This window comes from Macrotis lagotis, chromosome 8, assembly GCF_037893015.1.
Source record: "Macrotis lagotis isolate mMagLag1 chromosome 8, bilby.v1.9.chrom.fasta, whole genome shotgun sequence".
Lineage (NCBI taxonomy): Eukaryota > Metazoa > Chordata > Mammalia > Peramelemorphia > Peramelidae > Macrotis > Macrotis lagotis.
Window position 1 is genome coordinate 163910604 of NC_133665.1, and position 15004 is coordinate 163925607.

Sequence of the window (15004 nt, forward strand, 5' to 3'; positions counted from 1 at the left end):
TTAAAAAATAATAATTATTATTGCACTTTAAAGTTTGCAAAGTGTTTTAGAATTATTATCTCATTCAATCTTCATGCCAACCTAGATGAAGAAACTGAGGCAGGCAGAGAATAAGCAATCTGTCTAGTGCCACACAGCTAGTAAGGATTTGAGACTGGGTGGTTAACTTTTCCTGCTCAGGTCTTATTCTCTAACTACTGCACCACTTAACTGCCTAGAAAAAGTCCAAGATTCTGAAAGGTAGGATAGTCACGGAACATATACTAGTTTGAAGATTCAAGTTCCACTCCAGTATGCTTCTACATACAGAAATGAAATAAAATAGGTTATTTTTTGGTTATTGTTTCTGTTTCAGCTCATAGGATCCTTGACTTGGATGTTTGCTCCATGATTTGCTACCCATTTTACCTTGGCAAGTCACATCATTCTCTGTGCCTCAGTTTCCCCATCTGTCAAATGAAGGGATTTGATTTAAATGTCCTGTAAGTTCCATTTAGCTCCAAGTTTATGATCCATGATCATGATCATCCAGGTTAGTACCTCTAGTTATATCCCCTCCAACCTCCTTTCTCACCCCCCTCTTTTAATCTTCAGTCTCTTTTCTACCAATTTATCCACAGCTATTCATAAACATGCTCATCTAAAAAAAATACTACAAATTTTTACTGGTCCCTAAAGCTATTGTCCTTATTCTTTTCCTGTTCATAACCAAAGTCTGTCTGTCTGTCTGTCTCTGTCTATCTATCTATCTATCTATCTACCTATCTATCTATCTATCTATCTATCTATCTATCTATCTATCTATCTATCCTTATGGACTTTGTTTCCTCTCCCCAATATCAATAATAAGTATTAAGTGCTTCTATGTCCAGGCACCATGCTAAGTGCTAGGGATAGGAAGAAAATTAACAAAGCAAAAAGCAAAGCAAATGATATTTTCCATGAGGGAGACAGCATACAAAATACTAAGGTATATGCAGCATAAATGGGAGATAATCTCAGAAAGAAGGTACTAATAGTGGGGAGTGGGGAACCAAGGAAGGCTTCAGGCAGAAGGTGGATTTTGAACTGAATCTTGAAGGAAGCCAAGAGGCAAGGGTGAGGAGGGATAGCCTTCCAGTTATTGGGGACAACCTTTGAAAAGGCAGTTAGAAAATGGAACCACTTGTGTGAGGGACAGCAAGAAACCCAGTACAACTGCAGAGTATTACAAGAGAAAAAAATCCACCCCTTAGGAATCTTGTATCTCATCTTATTAGTGATCCATTTTTAGCAATAATTAGAAAATGATCACCACGAAATGCTGCTTCATATCTCTCTGATTTCATTCATGAATGTTTTTTGTTTTTCCACAGATACTTTTCTTATTTGTTTTTTAATTTTTTAAACGTTGTTATTTAAAGTTTTGTGTTCAAAATTGTATTCCTCATTCTCTCCCTCCCTTATCCCCTTCCTAAGATGGTAAAAAGGATATAGATTATATGTTCGTGTTAGTCATTTTATACAAGAAGACTCAAATAAAAGGAAAAAATGAAAGAAAGTGAAAACCATCATGCTTCAGTATGTATTTTGATCAATAGCAGTTCTCTGGAGGTGGATAGTGTACTTCATCGTTAGTCCTTTGGGATTGTTTTGGATTGTATTACTGAGAATAATGGAATTGTTCAGAATTCTTCATGCAACAATGCTGCTGTTATTGTGAACAATGTTCTCCTGGTTCTGTTCACTTCACCATGCATCAGTTCATAAAGTTTTTCCAAGTTTTGCTGAAATCATCCTGCTCATCAATTCTTATAACCCAATAATATTCCATTTCAATCATTTACCACAGCTTTTTATAACCGATGGGCTTTCCAAATCTTAGCCATCCAAAAAAAGCTGCTTTAAATATTTTAGTACAAATAGGTCCTTTTCTTTCTTTTTTTAAAATAGTATCACTGGATCAAAGGGTATACACAATTTTATAGTCCTTTGGATATAGCTTCAAATAGTTACAAATTGCTTTCCAGAATTCTTGGAGTTCACTGATCCACCAACCAGCATTAGTGTCCCAGTTTCCCCACATCTCCTTTACATACAGCATTTTCCTTTTTTTTGGTCATATTAGCCACTCTAATAGATGTGAGGTGGTACTTAAGAGTTGTTTGAATTTGTATTCTCTGATCAATGGTGTTTTGGGAATTTTTTTTTTTCATATGACAATAGTTTTGGTTTCTTTGTCTGAAAACTCCCTGTTCAGATCCTTTGACCATTTATCAGGGAATGACTTGGATTTTTTTTAAGGTTTTTTGCAAGGCAAACGGGGTTAAGCGGCTCGCCCAAGGCCACACAGCTAGACAATAATTAAGTGTCTGTGGTAGTATTTGAACTGAGGTACTCCTGACTTCAGGGCCTGTGCTCTATCCACTGTGACACCTAGCCACCCCAAATGACTTGGATTTTTATAAATTTGACTCAGTTATCTATATTTTTTTAAGGACTGAGGTCTTTAACAGAAATATTTGTCACAAAATGTTTTTCTCCAGTTTTCTGAATTAGTGCATTGGTTTTGCTTGTGCAAAACCTTTTAAATTTTATATAGTCAAAATGATTGATTTTATATTTTGTAATGCTCTCTTTATCTTCTTTGGTCCTAAATTCTTCCCTTATTCATAAATCTGACAGATACAGTATTCCACACTTTCTTAATTAGCTTTACTCCTTTTGACCTTATTTTGATATACAGTGTGAGATACTCAGTTTCTATCATACTGCTTTTCAGTTTTCCCAGTAGTTTTTGTCAAATAATGAATTTTTGTCTAAAAGCTTGGGTTTTTGGGTACATCAAATACTAGATTACTATGGTCATATAACTGTAACTTTTACCTAATCTATTCCACTGATTCACCACTCTGTTTCTCAGCTAATGACAGACTGTTTTGACTGGTGAATATTCTTGCTGATCACAGGTGTTTTATTTCTTAGCAGATGTTTTAGTAATCTGACATAAACAACAACTACAAAAGTACCAATTGGTGACCAGGTTTCTGATGATGATGAGGTTCTCTGAACTGCTGTGGTCCTTGGAAGACACACAATCTGCTTGGCGGGGCTTTGAAGTCTTTTAACTTGATAGACTTGCTGAAGCTTCTGCAGTATTGTTAGAGCCTTCAAGGACCCAGAGTCACCTCCTTGCCACAATGAGACATTGAAGCAGGGCTCAGGGGAAGCATCAGTTACTAAATGTTTAAAAGTGATGTGAAAGAATGAACCTTTCAAAGAAATTGCCTAATAGGCAGACTGGGACAATTTGATTGAATGAGGGTTGGCAAGAACTGAAATTAAACTGCTGCCACCCCCTGGTCTGGGGTTCAAACCATTTGACCACATTTCTTTTCACTGATGGATCCATTATTTCCCCCAACAAATTAAAAAAGAAATTCCTAGTGGTTTTCTTAGTATGATGAAAATAAGACAAATATTTGCAAGAAAAGGTCACTTTAGTCTCTGAGAAGTGAAGAGTTCATTATGGCTGCGTCTGATGAATTGTCCTCTGCAATCTCATTTTGGGGAATAGAAGGTCAAATTGTGCTCTTGGGTAGAAGAAGGAACAAACATTGAGCATAAAAAAGAGGGTCAGGGGGATGCAAGTTTCTAAATTTGTGCTTGCAAAACCCATATAAATCTTTTTTTCTATTTTTTTAAAATTGAAATTTTATTTTCATTTCCAAATTCTCTCTTTCCCTCTCCTTCCATATGGCTGTTAAAGGGCATTTTTTTCCTTTGTTGTTTCTAAGACAATCATTGGAGCTTTTTGAAAGGGGTGGGTAGCCTCAGTGAGCCGGATGGTCTGCAGAGTGTTCTGTGGGCAAATTTCTTAAATCATCTTCAGGTGTTCTGAAAGAAGAGCAAATCCTAGTTTTCTTGGGAATGGATTTGGGATGTGTTCAGTGGGATTCTGAAGTAATTAAATGAGTTTCAAAGGCTAATTCTTGATCACATTTGGAATTTTAATATGCATGGCTGCAAATCTTTATTTCTTTCAAAAATCCTCCACTTAAAGGAGTATATAAATAAAAATAAGGCAATAAGGAAAAATAAGGCACTTTTATTTTTTATTTTCTGAGGTGTTTGCAACAGATGCTATTTGGATGCCAAATTACCTTGTTGTTTGAAAGTTGTTTGAAAGATCATCTACAGATGTTTTGTACCTTGATAGTATCTAATGGGAAGCAATGTGGTAAGGGGTCATGAACACTGACTCTGGAAACAGAGGATCTGAGTTCAAATTCAGTCTCAGTTTTACTATCTATGAATCCTTCAGGAAATGACTTAAATTCCCTAGGTGCTTATTTCCTCATCTGAAAAAAATGATGGGATTGGACAATATGAGTTCTAAGGCCCCTAAAGTTCTGGATTTATGAGACAAAGTGCTTTTCATATGTCAGAGGGTTATCAAAATAAGAATATTTTCTCTCTTTCTTCTCTGTTGAAATCTTTGTTGGAGCATACAACCCTGGAAATCTTTCTTATTTCTTATTTCATACCTGTTGGTCTAGGAGTCAGGAGACCTGCTCTATGATCCTGGACAAATCAGTTCTCCAGACCTCAATTTCATCTTCCACAAAATGGGAATAATAGTAGTACCTCCTTTATAGGGATGTTGTGAGGATCAAATGAGATGTGTCTAGCATTTTGTAAATTATAAAGTGCTCTATTGAAGTAGATTATTATTTTTTGGTTGGAAAATTAAGAAGTTTGAATTAGATAGCAACAAGGTCATAGGAACATTTGATTTGAAAGGGACCTTAACTAACTCTCTGGAGGGAGGATTTGAAGTCTTGTCCCATGTCCCATTTACTTTGCACTGTACCATGCTGTTTTCCTTTATTATGATTCTATGATGGATTGAATAGAATTATAACATAGTATTCATTTTGCTTTGTGAACTCTCTTGTTACTTATCACTTTTGATTATTATTGATTGGATTACCACTATGCCAGTATTTTAGGATTCTTTTTTTTGTTGGGAGGAATTCAGCTAATTTCAAATCATACAATTCTTGACTAACATTTAAGCTAACACGATGTGTTTTTAAAATGCAATCTTACTTCCCTCCCTTTGTTAGAATAGCATAGACTATTCTATGAGGAGAACCTTACTGTCCACAGACTAGCTTACTTATGACAGGCGGTGGCATCATAAAACAATTACTTTGCTAATAGAAATCTGTTTCATATCAACATTAAAAATTCTAATGGTTGTCTATCTGGGTTTCCTTAATAGGTAATAGATTTCTCAAGCGAAGAGAAATTTGTGAATCTCAGCAATGGTTGAGTCTAGTTGCAAATGGAAATTTGGAGCTGCTTTGAAACATTTTCTGGAATAATTGTGTTTGACTGGAATCCAATTCTTGTGAAGTCCCCAAGGTAAGATGACTTTTACCAGTGACATAGAGATGGCACTTTCTAAATACTAGAATTTGGCAGATGTGAGTGTTTCTGGGGCTCTGCTCATCTTTTCTAAAGGTCTCCCTCTTATCTGGGATTCTGGGGCTTTGGGGCTCATGGTTTTTTTATTTGGGACTCTAATCTTTTGGACTCTTTTCAGTTTACAAAGAGTTGTATGGAGAGATGAGTTGTAAAGACCTGGGATTCTCGCTAAACAACATTCATTTTAACCTGGGGAAAGTATAACCATTTTATGAGAGCATTTTTCCCCATCTGAAAATTGAAATCTTGTATCAGATAAAGTCTAGGGTTTGCTGGAGCCTGCTCATACTGGTTCGGGAGAACTGATTGTTAAATTTTCAGTATAAGCATTTATATCTTGGAAAGTAGCAAATGTTACAAACTGTGACTTGATTTGTTGTTTTGTTGATTGTCTAAAATTAATATAATGATGGAGAAAATGTAAATGATACTTATTAGGGGTTTTTTTTAGTTTTTTTTTTTTGCAAGGCAAATGGTGTTAAGTGGCTTGCCCAAAGCCACACAGCTGGGTAATTATTAAGTGTCTGAGGTCGGATTTGGAACTCAGGTCCTCCTGACTCCAGGGCTGATGCTCTATCCACTGCGCCACCTAGCTGCCCCTAATGATACTTATTAAATTTCAAAATGCATTTGTTTGCATTTTTCTCCCCAGAGAGTTAGTTCTAAAATATTTACCACCATATAACCGGATGAGATGGTCTAAGGGACACAAAATAATAAGCTCACATTATCCAGAATAATAGAGCTGGGAGAGAGAGACCTCTGCAGTTGACTAGTCCAACTCATACCTGATCCACAAGTTATTGTCCATTTTCTTCTTAAAGATGTCAGGGGAGAGGGACCTCACTGCCTCCTGAGGCAACCCATATGACTTGGTGGGGGGAACTCTAATTGTCAGTGAGCTTTTCCTGCTGTCTAGTCTATGATGGCCTTTCACAAATTCTTACCATTGCTTCTGGTGATGTACTCTGGGGCAAAATGGAACATATCAAATCTCTTCTTCACAGTCTTTGAAAAACTTGCCCCATAGTTTTACCACGACTCACCTTTAACATATACTTCTTTAAAGACAAACTGAAAATCTTGTGTTTGTCCGTAGGTTCAGATAATGAAAGGAATCTCCAGCCAAGGAGCAGTATGGCACCTTTTCAGTAGTTTTCTTTAACTAAATAATAGAAAGCTCAAAGAGATTACTGGTTTCAGGTCTGACTTTTGATAGTTTTATGAGGTGGGGATCTTCTCTGATGATATTTTGTACTTTTTCCCCCCAGGCTAAAAATGGCACCCTATGGATGTGGTACCAGATTTCCTGGAGGGCATCTATTGGATGTATTTTCAGAGAACACAGGGGGTTCACCTGGAGAGTTGTTCACTATCATTGAGACCCAGTATGCCATTTCAGTAGTGTTCTCCCATGACTGTTTTTGTGCTCAATAACTTTCAGTGCTCCCATAGAGTACTTAGGTCCTAGAGGATTGAATAGGGGAAGATATAAAAAGCTGCAAGGCATTTACCCAAAGTGGAAAGAGAACATTTGATTTGGTATAAGCAGATCTAAATCCAGAATACCACCACTAAATCAAATCTCCACTTTGGTATCAATTAAAGTATATGCCATCTGAGGTTATTTTCAGCTCTTATGTTTTGTGATTTGGTTGGTCAGTGACTTGGGAACTCCCAGTGTGAAAACTCCCTCCAAAATAGGCAAACTCCTAATAGAGAAGTTTTGTCTATGACTTATTATTCGTAAGATACAGAGTTGAAATGCATTGGCCAGGTTCTAAGAGCTAGTGAGTTTCAGAGGCTGATTTGAGCCTAGGTCTTCCTAATTTCAAGACTAAGGTTTTATTATCTTCTTCTGCCTTTCCAGATTTTGTGAAGCCCAGAGAATATAAGTTTTCTAGTCACTACATTTGTATTTTGTTTAATCTTTTCTTTGGGTAACTGAACCAGACCAGCATAAATGATCATTGAAGAGTTTTATTTGCTACATTGACCATTCATAAAGTCTAAATAATTTGACAGTCATCACTTTAGTGTCTTTTGTTCAAGATATCAAATGCCAACCTGTCCCACAAACCTGAGGGTTTGTTCAATAAAATATATGTCTGTGCTTTCATCCCAAACATTTTTCATTCATAAGTGCTTGACTTGAGGGGAGGTGTGTTCAGCATTAACTCAGATTTTATATAGGGAAGCAGTGTGCATTTCAACAAATGTAACTTTCTTAATATTTAAAAGTGATTTAAACCAAATTTAATTATCAGACCATCGAATTGATACTTAGGAAAGCAGGGCTGATCTTATATCTAAGCATATAATTCACTTCTGGAATTTAATTTTAAGATTGATTTATCAGAAATTGGGTCAAATCAAGTCTAAACTAGATTTGATTGGCGCTCCTTAAAGAAAAAAAACTATTATCTCTGATACTACCCTCTCCCCACCAACAGGCAATTTTCAGACTACTTTGTCCTACCTCCATAGTATTGTCTGTCTCATAGCTCCTTCAAGTATCAGCTCTTCATTGAACTCATTTTTTTTTCTGCCTTTAGGATGAGATTCTCTGCCAAATCAGTGCTGCTGTCTCATTGGCTCCTCCTTGTCTCCTTGCTAATGGTATGCAGTAAACTGTTATCAGCCTCTAGCCATCATCTCCGGGGACACCCAGGTAGGAGCTTTAAACTCATTATGCACTACCGAGATCAATTAATCACACTCCACCAACATCAGAGCCCACTTTTTAGCCATTGGTTAATTGACCAAGCTGTGGATAGTGTCTAATAACTGGGGTAAAACTATCAGTGCAATATTTGGATGTGCCACAAATTCTTGCCATTTTTTCCCAGCATGATTTGTTTGCATTTTCTCTTCTTAAATGCCTCTGTTTATATAGTGCCTTTCCCCCAGGATGCTAGAACAAAAGACAGGCTGTTTTCATTCATTCTCCTAGCATCCCTCCAAAGTATGTTGAGGCTATCTGCTAGGGTATATTGACATCTAATTGAATTGTTGAAAAATGAATGAAAAAGCATTTGTTAATGCTTACTGTATACCACATGCTATAAGCTGATCACTGGGAATGCAAAGAGAAAAGTTGTGATGTTTGTCCTTCTTTCTTAAAGAAGACCATGACATCATGGAAGTGATGCCGTAACAAGCAAAAGGATTGGATTTAAGTGAGGGGGGCTGTGCTAAATCACCAATCTCAGTTTTTCCTCCAGAGCCATTTGGGTCTAGTGAATCAGAATGACTGGAAATGGTCCTGGATGCAAGGCAGTCGGGGTTGGGTGGCTTGGTCAAGGTCATACAGCTAGTAAGCGTCAAGTGTCTGAGGCTGGATTTGAACTCAAGTTCCCCCAGCTCTAGGGCTGGTACTCTATCCACTCTACCACCTAACTGCCCTGGTCATGAATAATAAAACGCATGATTAATGGTGATGATGGTGATATAACAAAGGCACGTGGTTAAGCTCTCAAGTCAATTGACCCAGGTTCAAATTCCACCTGATATTTACCTCGGTCATGTTTGACAAATCGCTTCACCTTCATGGGCCTTAGTTTCCCAAGCTGTAAAGAGAGGGTTGGGTTCATTGATCTTTGAAGTTTGTCAGAAAGCAAGATCTTTGATCCAATGAATGATGATACCTTCACAAAGGGGGCATAGAGAGAACTAAGCAACTTGATTCATTTTGACTTGATGTAATGAAAAAACAAACTGTCTAAAAGTGGAATGGAGGGTTGTGGGCTCCTCATCAGAAATCTTCAGTCAACCTGAGATGATCTCTCTTTGGGTGTATTGAAAAGGGACATCCCTTTGGAATATGGATTAGATTAGATAGAAGGTCTCTGAGGCAGGACTCCGATAGTCCTTGATTCTGAAAGGTAAGCAACCCTGATCATTTTCTTGGCAACTTGGGTCTGTGATTTTGTTATTTCTGGACTAAGGTTGACCGGCTTTGTCATCAGTGACTCCTTTTTTTTTCTATTCCCCTCTTTCTCTTGCTTCCCAAATGTGTCTTTGTGCTCACATATATACATGCTCACACACAAACACCATACGCCACTTTAATCACCACTTAGAGTGACCTACATTGAGAAACTCCCCAAAGATTTGTGTTTTTTCCTCCATAATTCATGGTTGTCAGCAGACTGACTGCTAAACAATTAATCCAGATCTTGAGAAACTGCAATTTATGCGATGGCAGTCCCAGAAATTCTTAGACTTTTTGAATGTAAGACTTTATAGCCTGAATCCTAAGCTGTGCTGTCTGTCAACTTAAAAATTGTAATGTATAACCTGGAAAGGGCTTTTCTGTGGTTTAGGGATGCTAAACATTTTGATTCCCTATCCAGTTGCTGTTTTTCACTACATAACACTCGAATTCGAAGGTCATAAATCATTTTGGACTCAAGTTCATTTTTTTTTGAAATCCTCTAAAACTCATTTTCCCCCTCGAGCTACACATTTTGATGAAGATCAAGCCAAATCATGATGGAAGTTTGAACAAATCAGCATAAAATCAATACCATGCGGCTGTTCCAAAATGCCGACAGCCAGCAACTTACCCCACCATGTATCTCTAGATGACTTCCTTTGGAAGACAAAGTGTTTTAAGTCATTAGCCTTATCTGATTAGTCCACATCGCTTTTCCTGGGTGGAGGTCGAGAGACATGCTTGTCATCAGCCAAGGAAAACATTGCAGCCAGGCAGGTTATTAACAGTAGATTTTCAGATTTCAGAGGGCTGAGCCCGAGGGACAATGTTGAAAGGTTATTAAAACTTGAAGGAAACCGAGGACAAGGCAGAGCCTTCATTTGATTGGGGTCAAATTCTTGCTTCATTGCTTTAGCCCTTTGAATGGGGAAAATGTATCATTTCAGGGACAAATCTGTATGAGGATGACAGTAGTTTTGAGTAGGCATAAAACAATAATGAAGGAGGCAATGTAGGGCTATGGAAAGAGTAAAGATCTTGGAATCTGATGATGGGTTTGCAAATTCAATCTACCTTCCTAGTGAAGTGACCTTGGTCACATCAATGACTTCTCTCCTGGTGTCTCAGTTTCTTTATCTGAAAAATCAGGGATTTGGACTAGGTGAGCTTTGATATCTCTTCCAGTTTTAGAATTAGGATTCTAAGAAGTGATGAAATGATACCTTCTACTTTCATAATAGACAGGTACCTTTTGAGAGACCTGGATAGTTCTAGACAAGCACTGAGGGGAGCACTGAATAGAGCAAAGAAGGAAAGTCTTTTTAAGAATCTACTAAGAATAAGGCACTTTACACATATTATCTCACAACTACTCTGGGAAGTAGGGCGTTATTATTATTATATTATTATTTTACAGTTGAAGAAACTGAGACAGATAGAGATTAAACAACTTGTTAATGATCACCTATCTAGAAAGATTTGAATTCAGTTCTTCCCATCATGTCCTCTAGCTGCCTCCAAAGCTTAGTTAAGTTATAGATTTTTAAAAACCTGAACTTTTGGCATAATATTCTCTCTTTTTGACTTTTCTTTCTCTGTAAAAGAAAATTCCCAGCACCACCATCCTAATTTAAGCCCTTATTGCTTTGTTATTGTTCAGTTGTTTCAGTAATATCTGACTCCTTGTGACCCCATTCGGACTTTTCTTGGCAGAGATACTGGAATATTTTCCATTTCTTTCTCCAGCTCATTTTACAGATGAGGAAACTGAGACAAACAGTGTTAAGTCATTTGTCCAGGGTTACCAAGTGTCTGAGGTCAGATTTGGACTCTAAAGATAGTCTTCCTGAATCTAGGGTCAGCATATCATCCTTTGTATCACCTGCCTGCCTTTATCACTTTAAGCTTAGACTATTAGAATGACCTTCTAACTATTCACTAATACTGGCTTTGCAATTTATTACCTGTGTAACATGGAAAACTCTTTTAACCTCTCTGGGCCTCAGTTTCCCCATCTATAAAATGAAATTATTGGACTGGATGGACTATAGCATCCCTTCTAGCTTGATGGCTATGATCCTGAGTTCAAACACTTCCTCCTTCTCCTCCTCTTCCTTCTTTCTTCTCACTCCTCCAGTTTTTCAGATCAATTCATTGAAAAGCCCTTTACAATCTTCCTAAATCACCACTATGATCCTGCCACCTTCATATTCAAAACCTTCATTGCGGAGGAGCCAGGGTTGCTGAGCAGGGCGGATGACCACACTATTACTCCTCTGTCCCCCTCCCCTGGCACCTCCAGTGCCACCCTCTGCTAGCTCAATGGTGCATCACTTCTGGATCAAAGAAAGCTTTTCTATCCCATACCTTAGTTAGCAGATCTGCTTGGAACAGTTTATTAGCCCAGAGCTTTCATTTTCTGTCGCTCATTGGTGATCGAGATGGAGATATTGAAGACAAATGAAATATGGAACTGCTGATTGTTCTCAGACCATATAGAAGGAAAACAGAAGATTGTGGCTTATAAATGCCTTTCAAGGCCTTTAATACAATACAGTAATCTAATTTTGACTGGGTTAATTTTAAGTTGGAACTGCTATGATTAAGAGAATTTTAATTTTTTTTTAAAAAACTGAACTGGAATAGAAAATAAAAATAAAAAGTAAATACCTTTCATAGGAGACTATGAAGGATGATTTGACATTGAAACAGATATGTTTCATTTCTAGAGTTATTAAATTTATATAGAGTTAAATATGAGTAAATAAATGGAGTAAATATGAGTGATTTTATAACAGACACTCCAGGAATGCTCTTGGTTGGTTTTTAACTTGCAATGAAAGTTGGGGTAGGGGGGAAGATGGGCCTGTAGAATTTGGTTGCAATACAAATTTAATGAAAATATCCTTTTGGAGTCGAAAACATTTAAATTACTTCTACCTCTCTATCAGATGAGTTTGAATTTATAAATGACTTAGCCACCAAAAGATATCATATCAGAGATGGTGTCTTCACTACATAAATCCTCATGAGCTCCCAGAGATGCTGTTAACTCAGTTCCAACTCCATCACTGTTGGTGAGCAGCCTGTATAGAACAGGGTGGGGTAAGACTCAGAGGAGAACAATTAGGTCATTTTAGATCATTGATCCCCCCCGCCCCCCCCCCCACCCCCCCCCCCCCCCCCCCCCCCCCCGCCCCATCCCTATGGCCAAAGCCAAAAGAGGAAGGAACTCAGTTGTATTTGTTAGACACAACATAGTGTGAAAAACCACTCTCTTCTTCCTTGCAAAGTTAAACATGTGTTTAGGTCAGTAAAGATCATAGTGTGGGGTGTCAGCATTAGGATAGATTCAGAAGCATTTTGCCACAATGCATTGCGTTTGTTTACAAGGCTTGCTAAGAGTCTGAATTTCATATTGAGGTTGTAAATGTTTCCCCATGTAAAATTATTCCCAGCTAAGAGGATGCTTGGTCTAGTTCATTTATACAGCAGGGAAAAATAAGTAAGAGTTAACAGACGGGCAAGTGAAAGATTTGGGTGTTTTGAAAAATAAATTTAAAAATTTAAACTTATTCTTTAGGAGGCAAAAAAGAGGCTCTGGCACATTTGCCCACACCTTACTGATGGTGCCTATCTACAAAGAGGTTGATCTTTACCAATGGGCTAGAACACAAGCTTAGGGTGTAATTTTTCTTGACCTGTTCATCCAAGAAGTGCCCATTGCCTTTTGGGATAGCTTGGACCAATCTGATTAATAGTTGGAAGGTGATAGCATTTTTCTATAAAATAGAATGAATCAATAAACTCCAGTGGAATTCTCTATCAGTTGTATACTAATTTAACTATTAGTGCAGATTAAGGAGGGCATTCCACTTGAAAAAACAAGCAAACTTTCTTTGGTTTCCATCGTCTAATCAATAAAACTGAAGCTCTAGAGTTCTCCCAACCTACCTTATTTCCTCCCAGGTCTGATTTTTATTCTTTTTTTCTTTTTCTTTCTTTCTTTTTTTCTGGAAAGGCAATGGGATTAAGTAACTTGTTCAAGGTCACACAGCTAAATAATTATTAGGTGTTTGAGGTCAGATTTGAACTCAGGTCCTCCTGACTCCAGGGCCAGTGCTCTATCTATTGTGCCACCTAGCTGCCCCCACCCCTTGTTTTTTTTTCTAATTAGTCTGAACTATTTAATATTCCAATGTTTCTGGGACTTTAGGCTATTCTTTTTACTGGAATGTGTGTTTCTTTTCTCTTTCTTTTCTTGTCCTCAAATATATGGGCACTGACCGGAGGCAGAAGACGATCCTAGGCATGGCTCTTCATTTCCCTGGGTCTCAGATTCTTCATTTCTAGTTTAGATGCCTCTGAGCTCCCTTCCAGCAGATACATTCTCCAAGATGTAGTTCTGTTGTAAGTTCTACCCTTATTATCTCATCTCCCATTAATTACCTAGTCAGGAATATTCCTTTTCCTGGGTTCCTATGGCATCTAGTTTGTGCTTCTCATAGGGCACTAATAATGCTTTGTGTTATAGATATTTAAATATTTACCTTAGATTATAAACTCTACAGGGACCATGTTTCATATAATTTTGTGTCTTAAACAGAGGCAAACCCACTGCTCTGTCTATGGTAAATGGTTAATAAATATTTATTGAGAGAATGAACTCTAACTACATGGTGATCTTTTTTTAAAAATGGAAAAACTATCCAGGAGTGACTAACCTACAGAACATCTCATGGTACGGTTGATAGAATTCTGGATTTGGACTCATGAAGATCTGGGTTCGAATCCCACCTCAGATGCTTTCTAGCTGTGCAACTCTGGGCAAGTTCTGCAACCTCTCTAGCCCCTTCTTTCTCCTCTGAAAAATGAGAAAGTTGGACTCAATGATCCTTATTAATAATAATGATAACAACAAAAATGATACCTAGCATTTGTAAAGCTCTTTAAGGTTTGTGAAAAGATTTATGTGTGATCTCATTTGGTCTTCATGACAACCCTGGAAAGTAGATGCTGTTATAACTGTTTTACAGATGAGGAAACTGAGGCAAACAGGTTTAGGTGACTATACACAGAATCACACAGCAAGTCAATGTCTAAGACTGGATTTGAACTCATGTCTTTTTGAGTCTTAAGTCCAGTGTTTCAGAAAGTTCTTTCTGACCATAAATCTGTGATTAACCTTGAAATAGCTTAAAGTGAACTTTGGGAATATCCTGTATGTACAAGCAATGGAGAATAAAATAAAGGAAAGTCTTCTAACATAATGACTAAAGTAATGTAATTGAACAGAAAAAAGGATCAGTCTTGGATAGGAGGAAAGACAATCTCTCCTTTCCCTGGGGAGGATGGGGCAAGATAGATGTGATATGCTGCTCATACTGTCAGTCAAGAAACTTTATCTGTTGATTTTGTTTAACATCTTTTCTTCGTTTCAAGGAAACACTCCTCAGATGGGGGAGAGGTTTATATGGAAATGATTGTGATGTGTTAATAAAAAGGCAGAAATAAAATTTGAAGGTAAAACTAACTATGTGGGTATATATGTACATATGCATGCCTGCATGTCTCTCTCTCTCTCTCTCTCTCTCT

General features: G+C 37.5%; 1 protein-coding gene across 1 annotated transcript in view; it reads left to right on the forward strand.

The window, feature by feature from the left end:
• The first annotated feature begins 5267 nt into the window (after positions 1 to 5267).
• The window catches only part of TAFA4 (TAFA chemokine like family member 4), a 98013-nt gene continuing 88276 nt past the window's right edge, over positions 5268 to 15004 (forward strand). The window contains exons 1-2 of the mRNA XM_074199052.1: positions 5268 to 5409; positions 8028 to 8143. Coding sequence (XP_074055153.1) covers positions 5330 to 5409; positions 8028 to 8143 — 196 coding nt within the window. The 5' untranslated portion in view covers positions 5268 to 5329. The remainder of the gene's footprint in view (positions 5410 to 8027; positions 8144 to 15004) is intronic.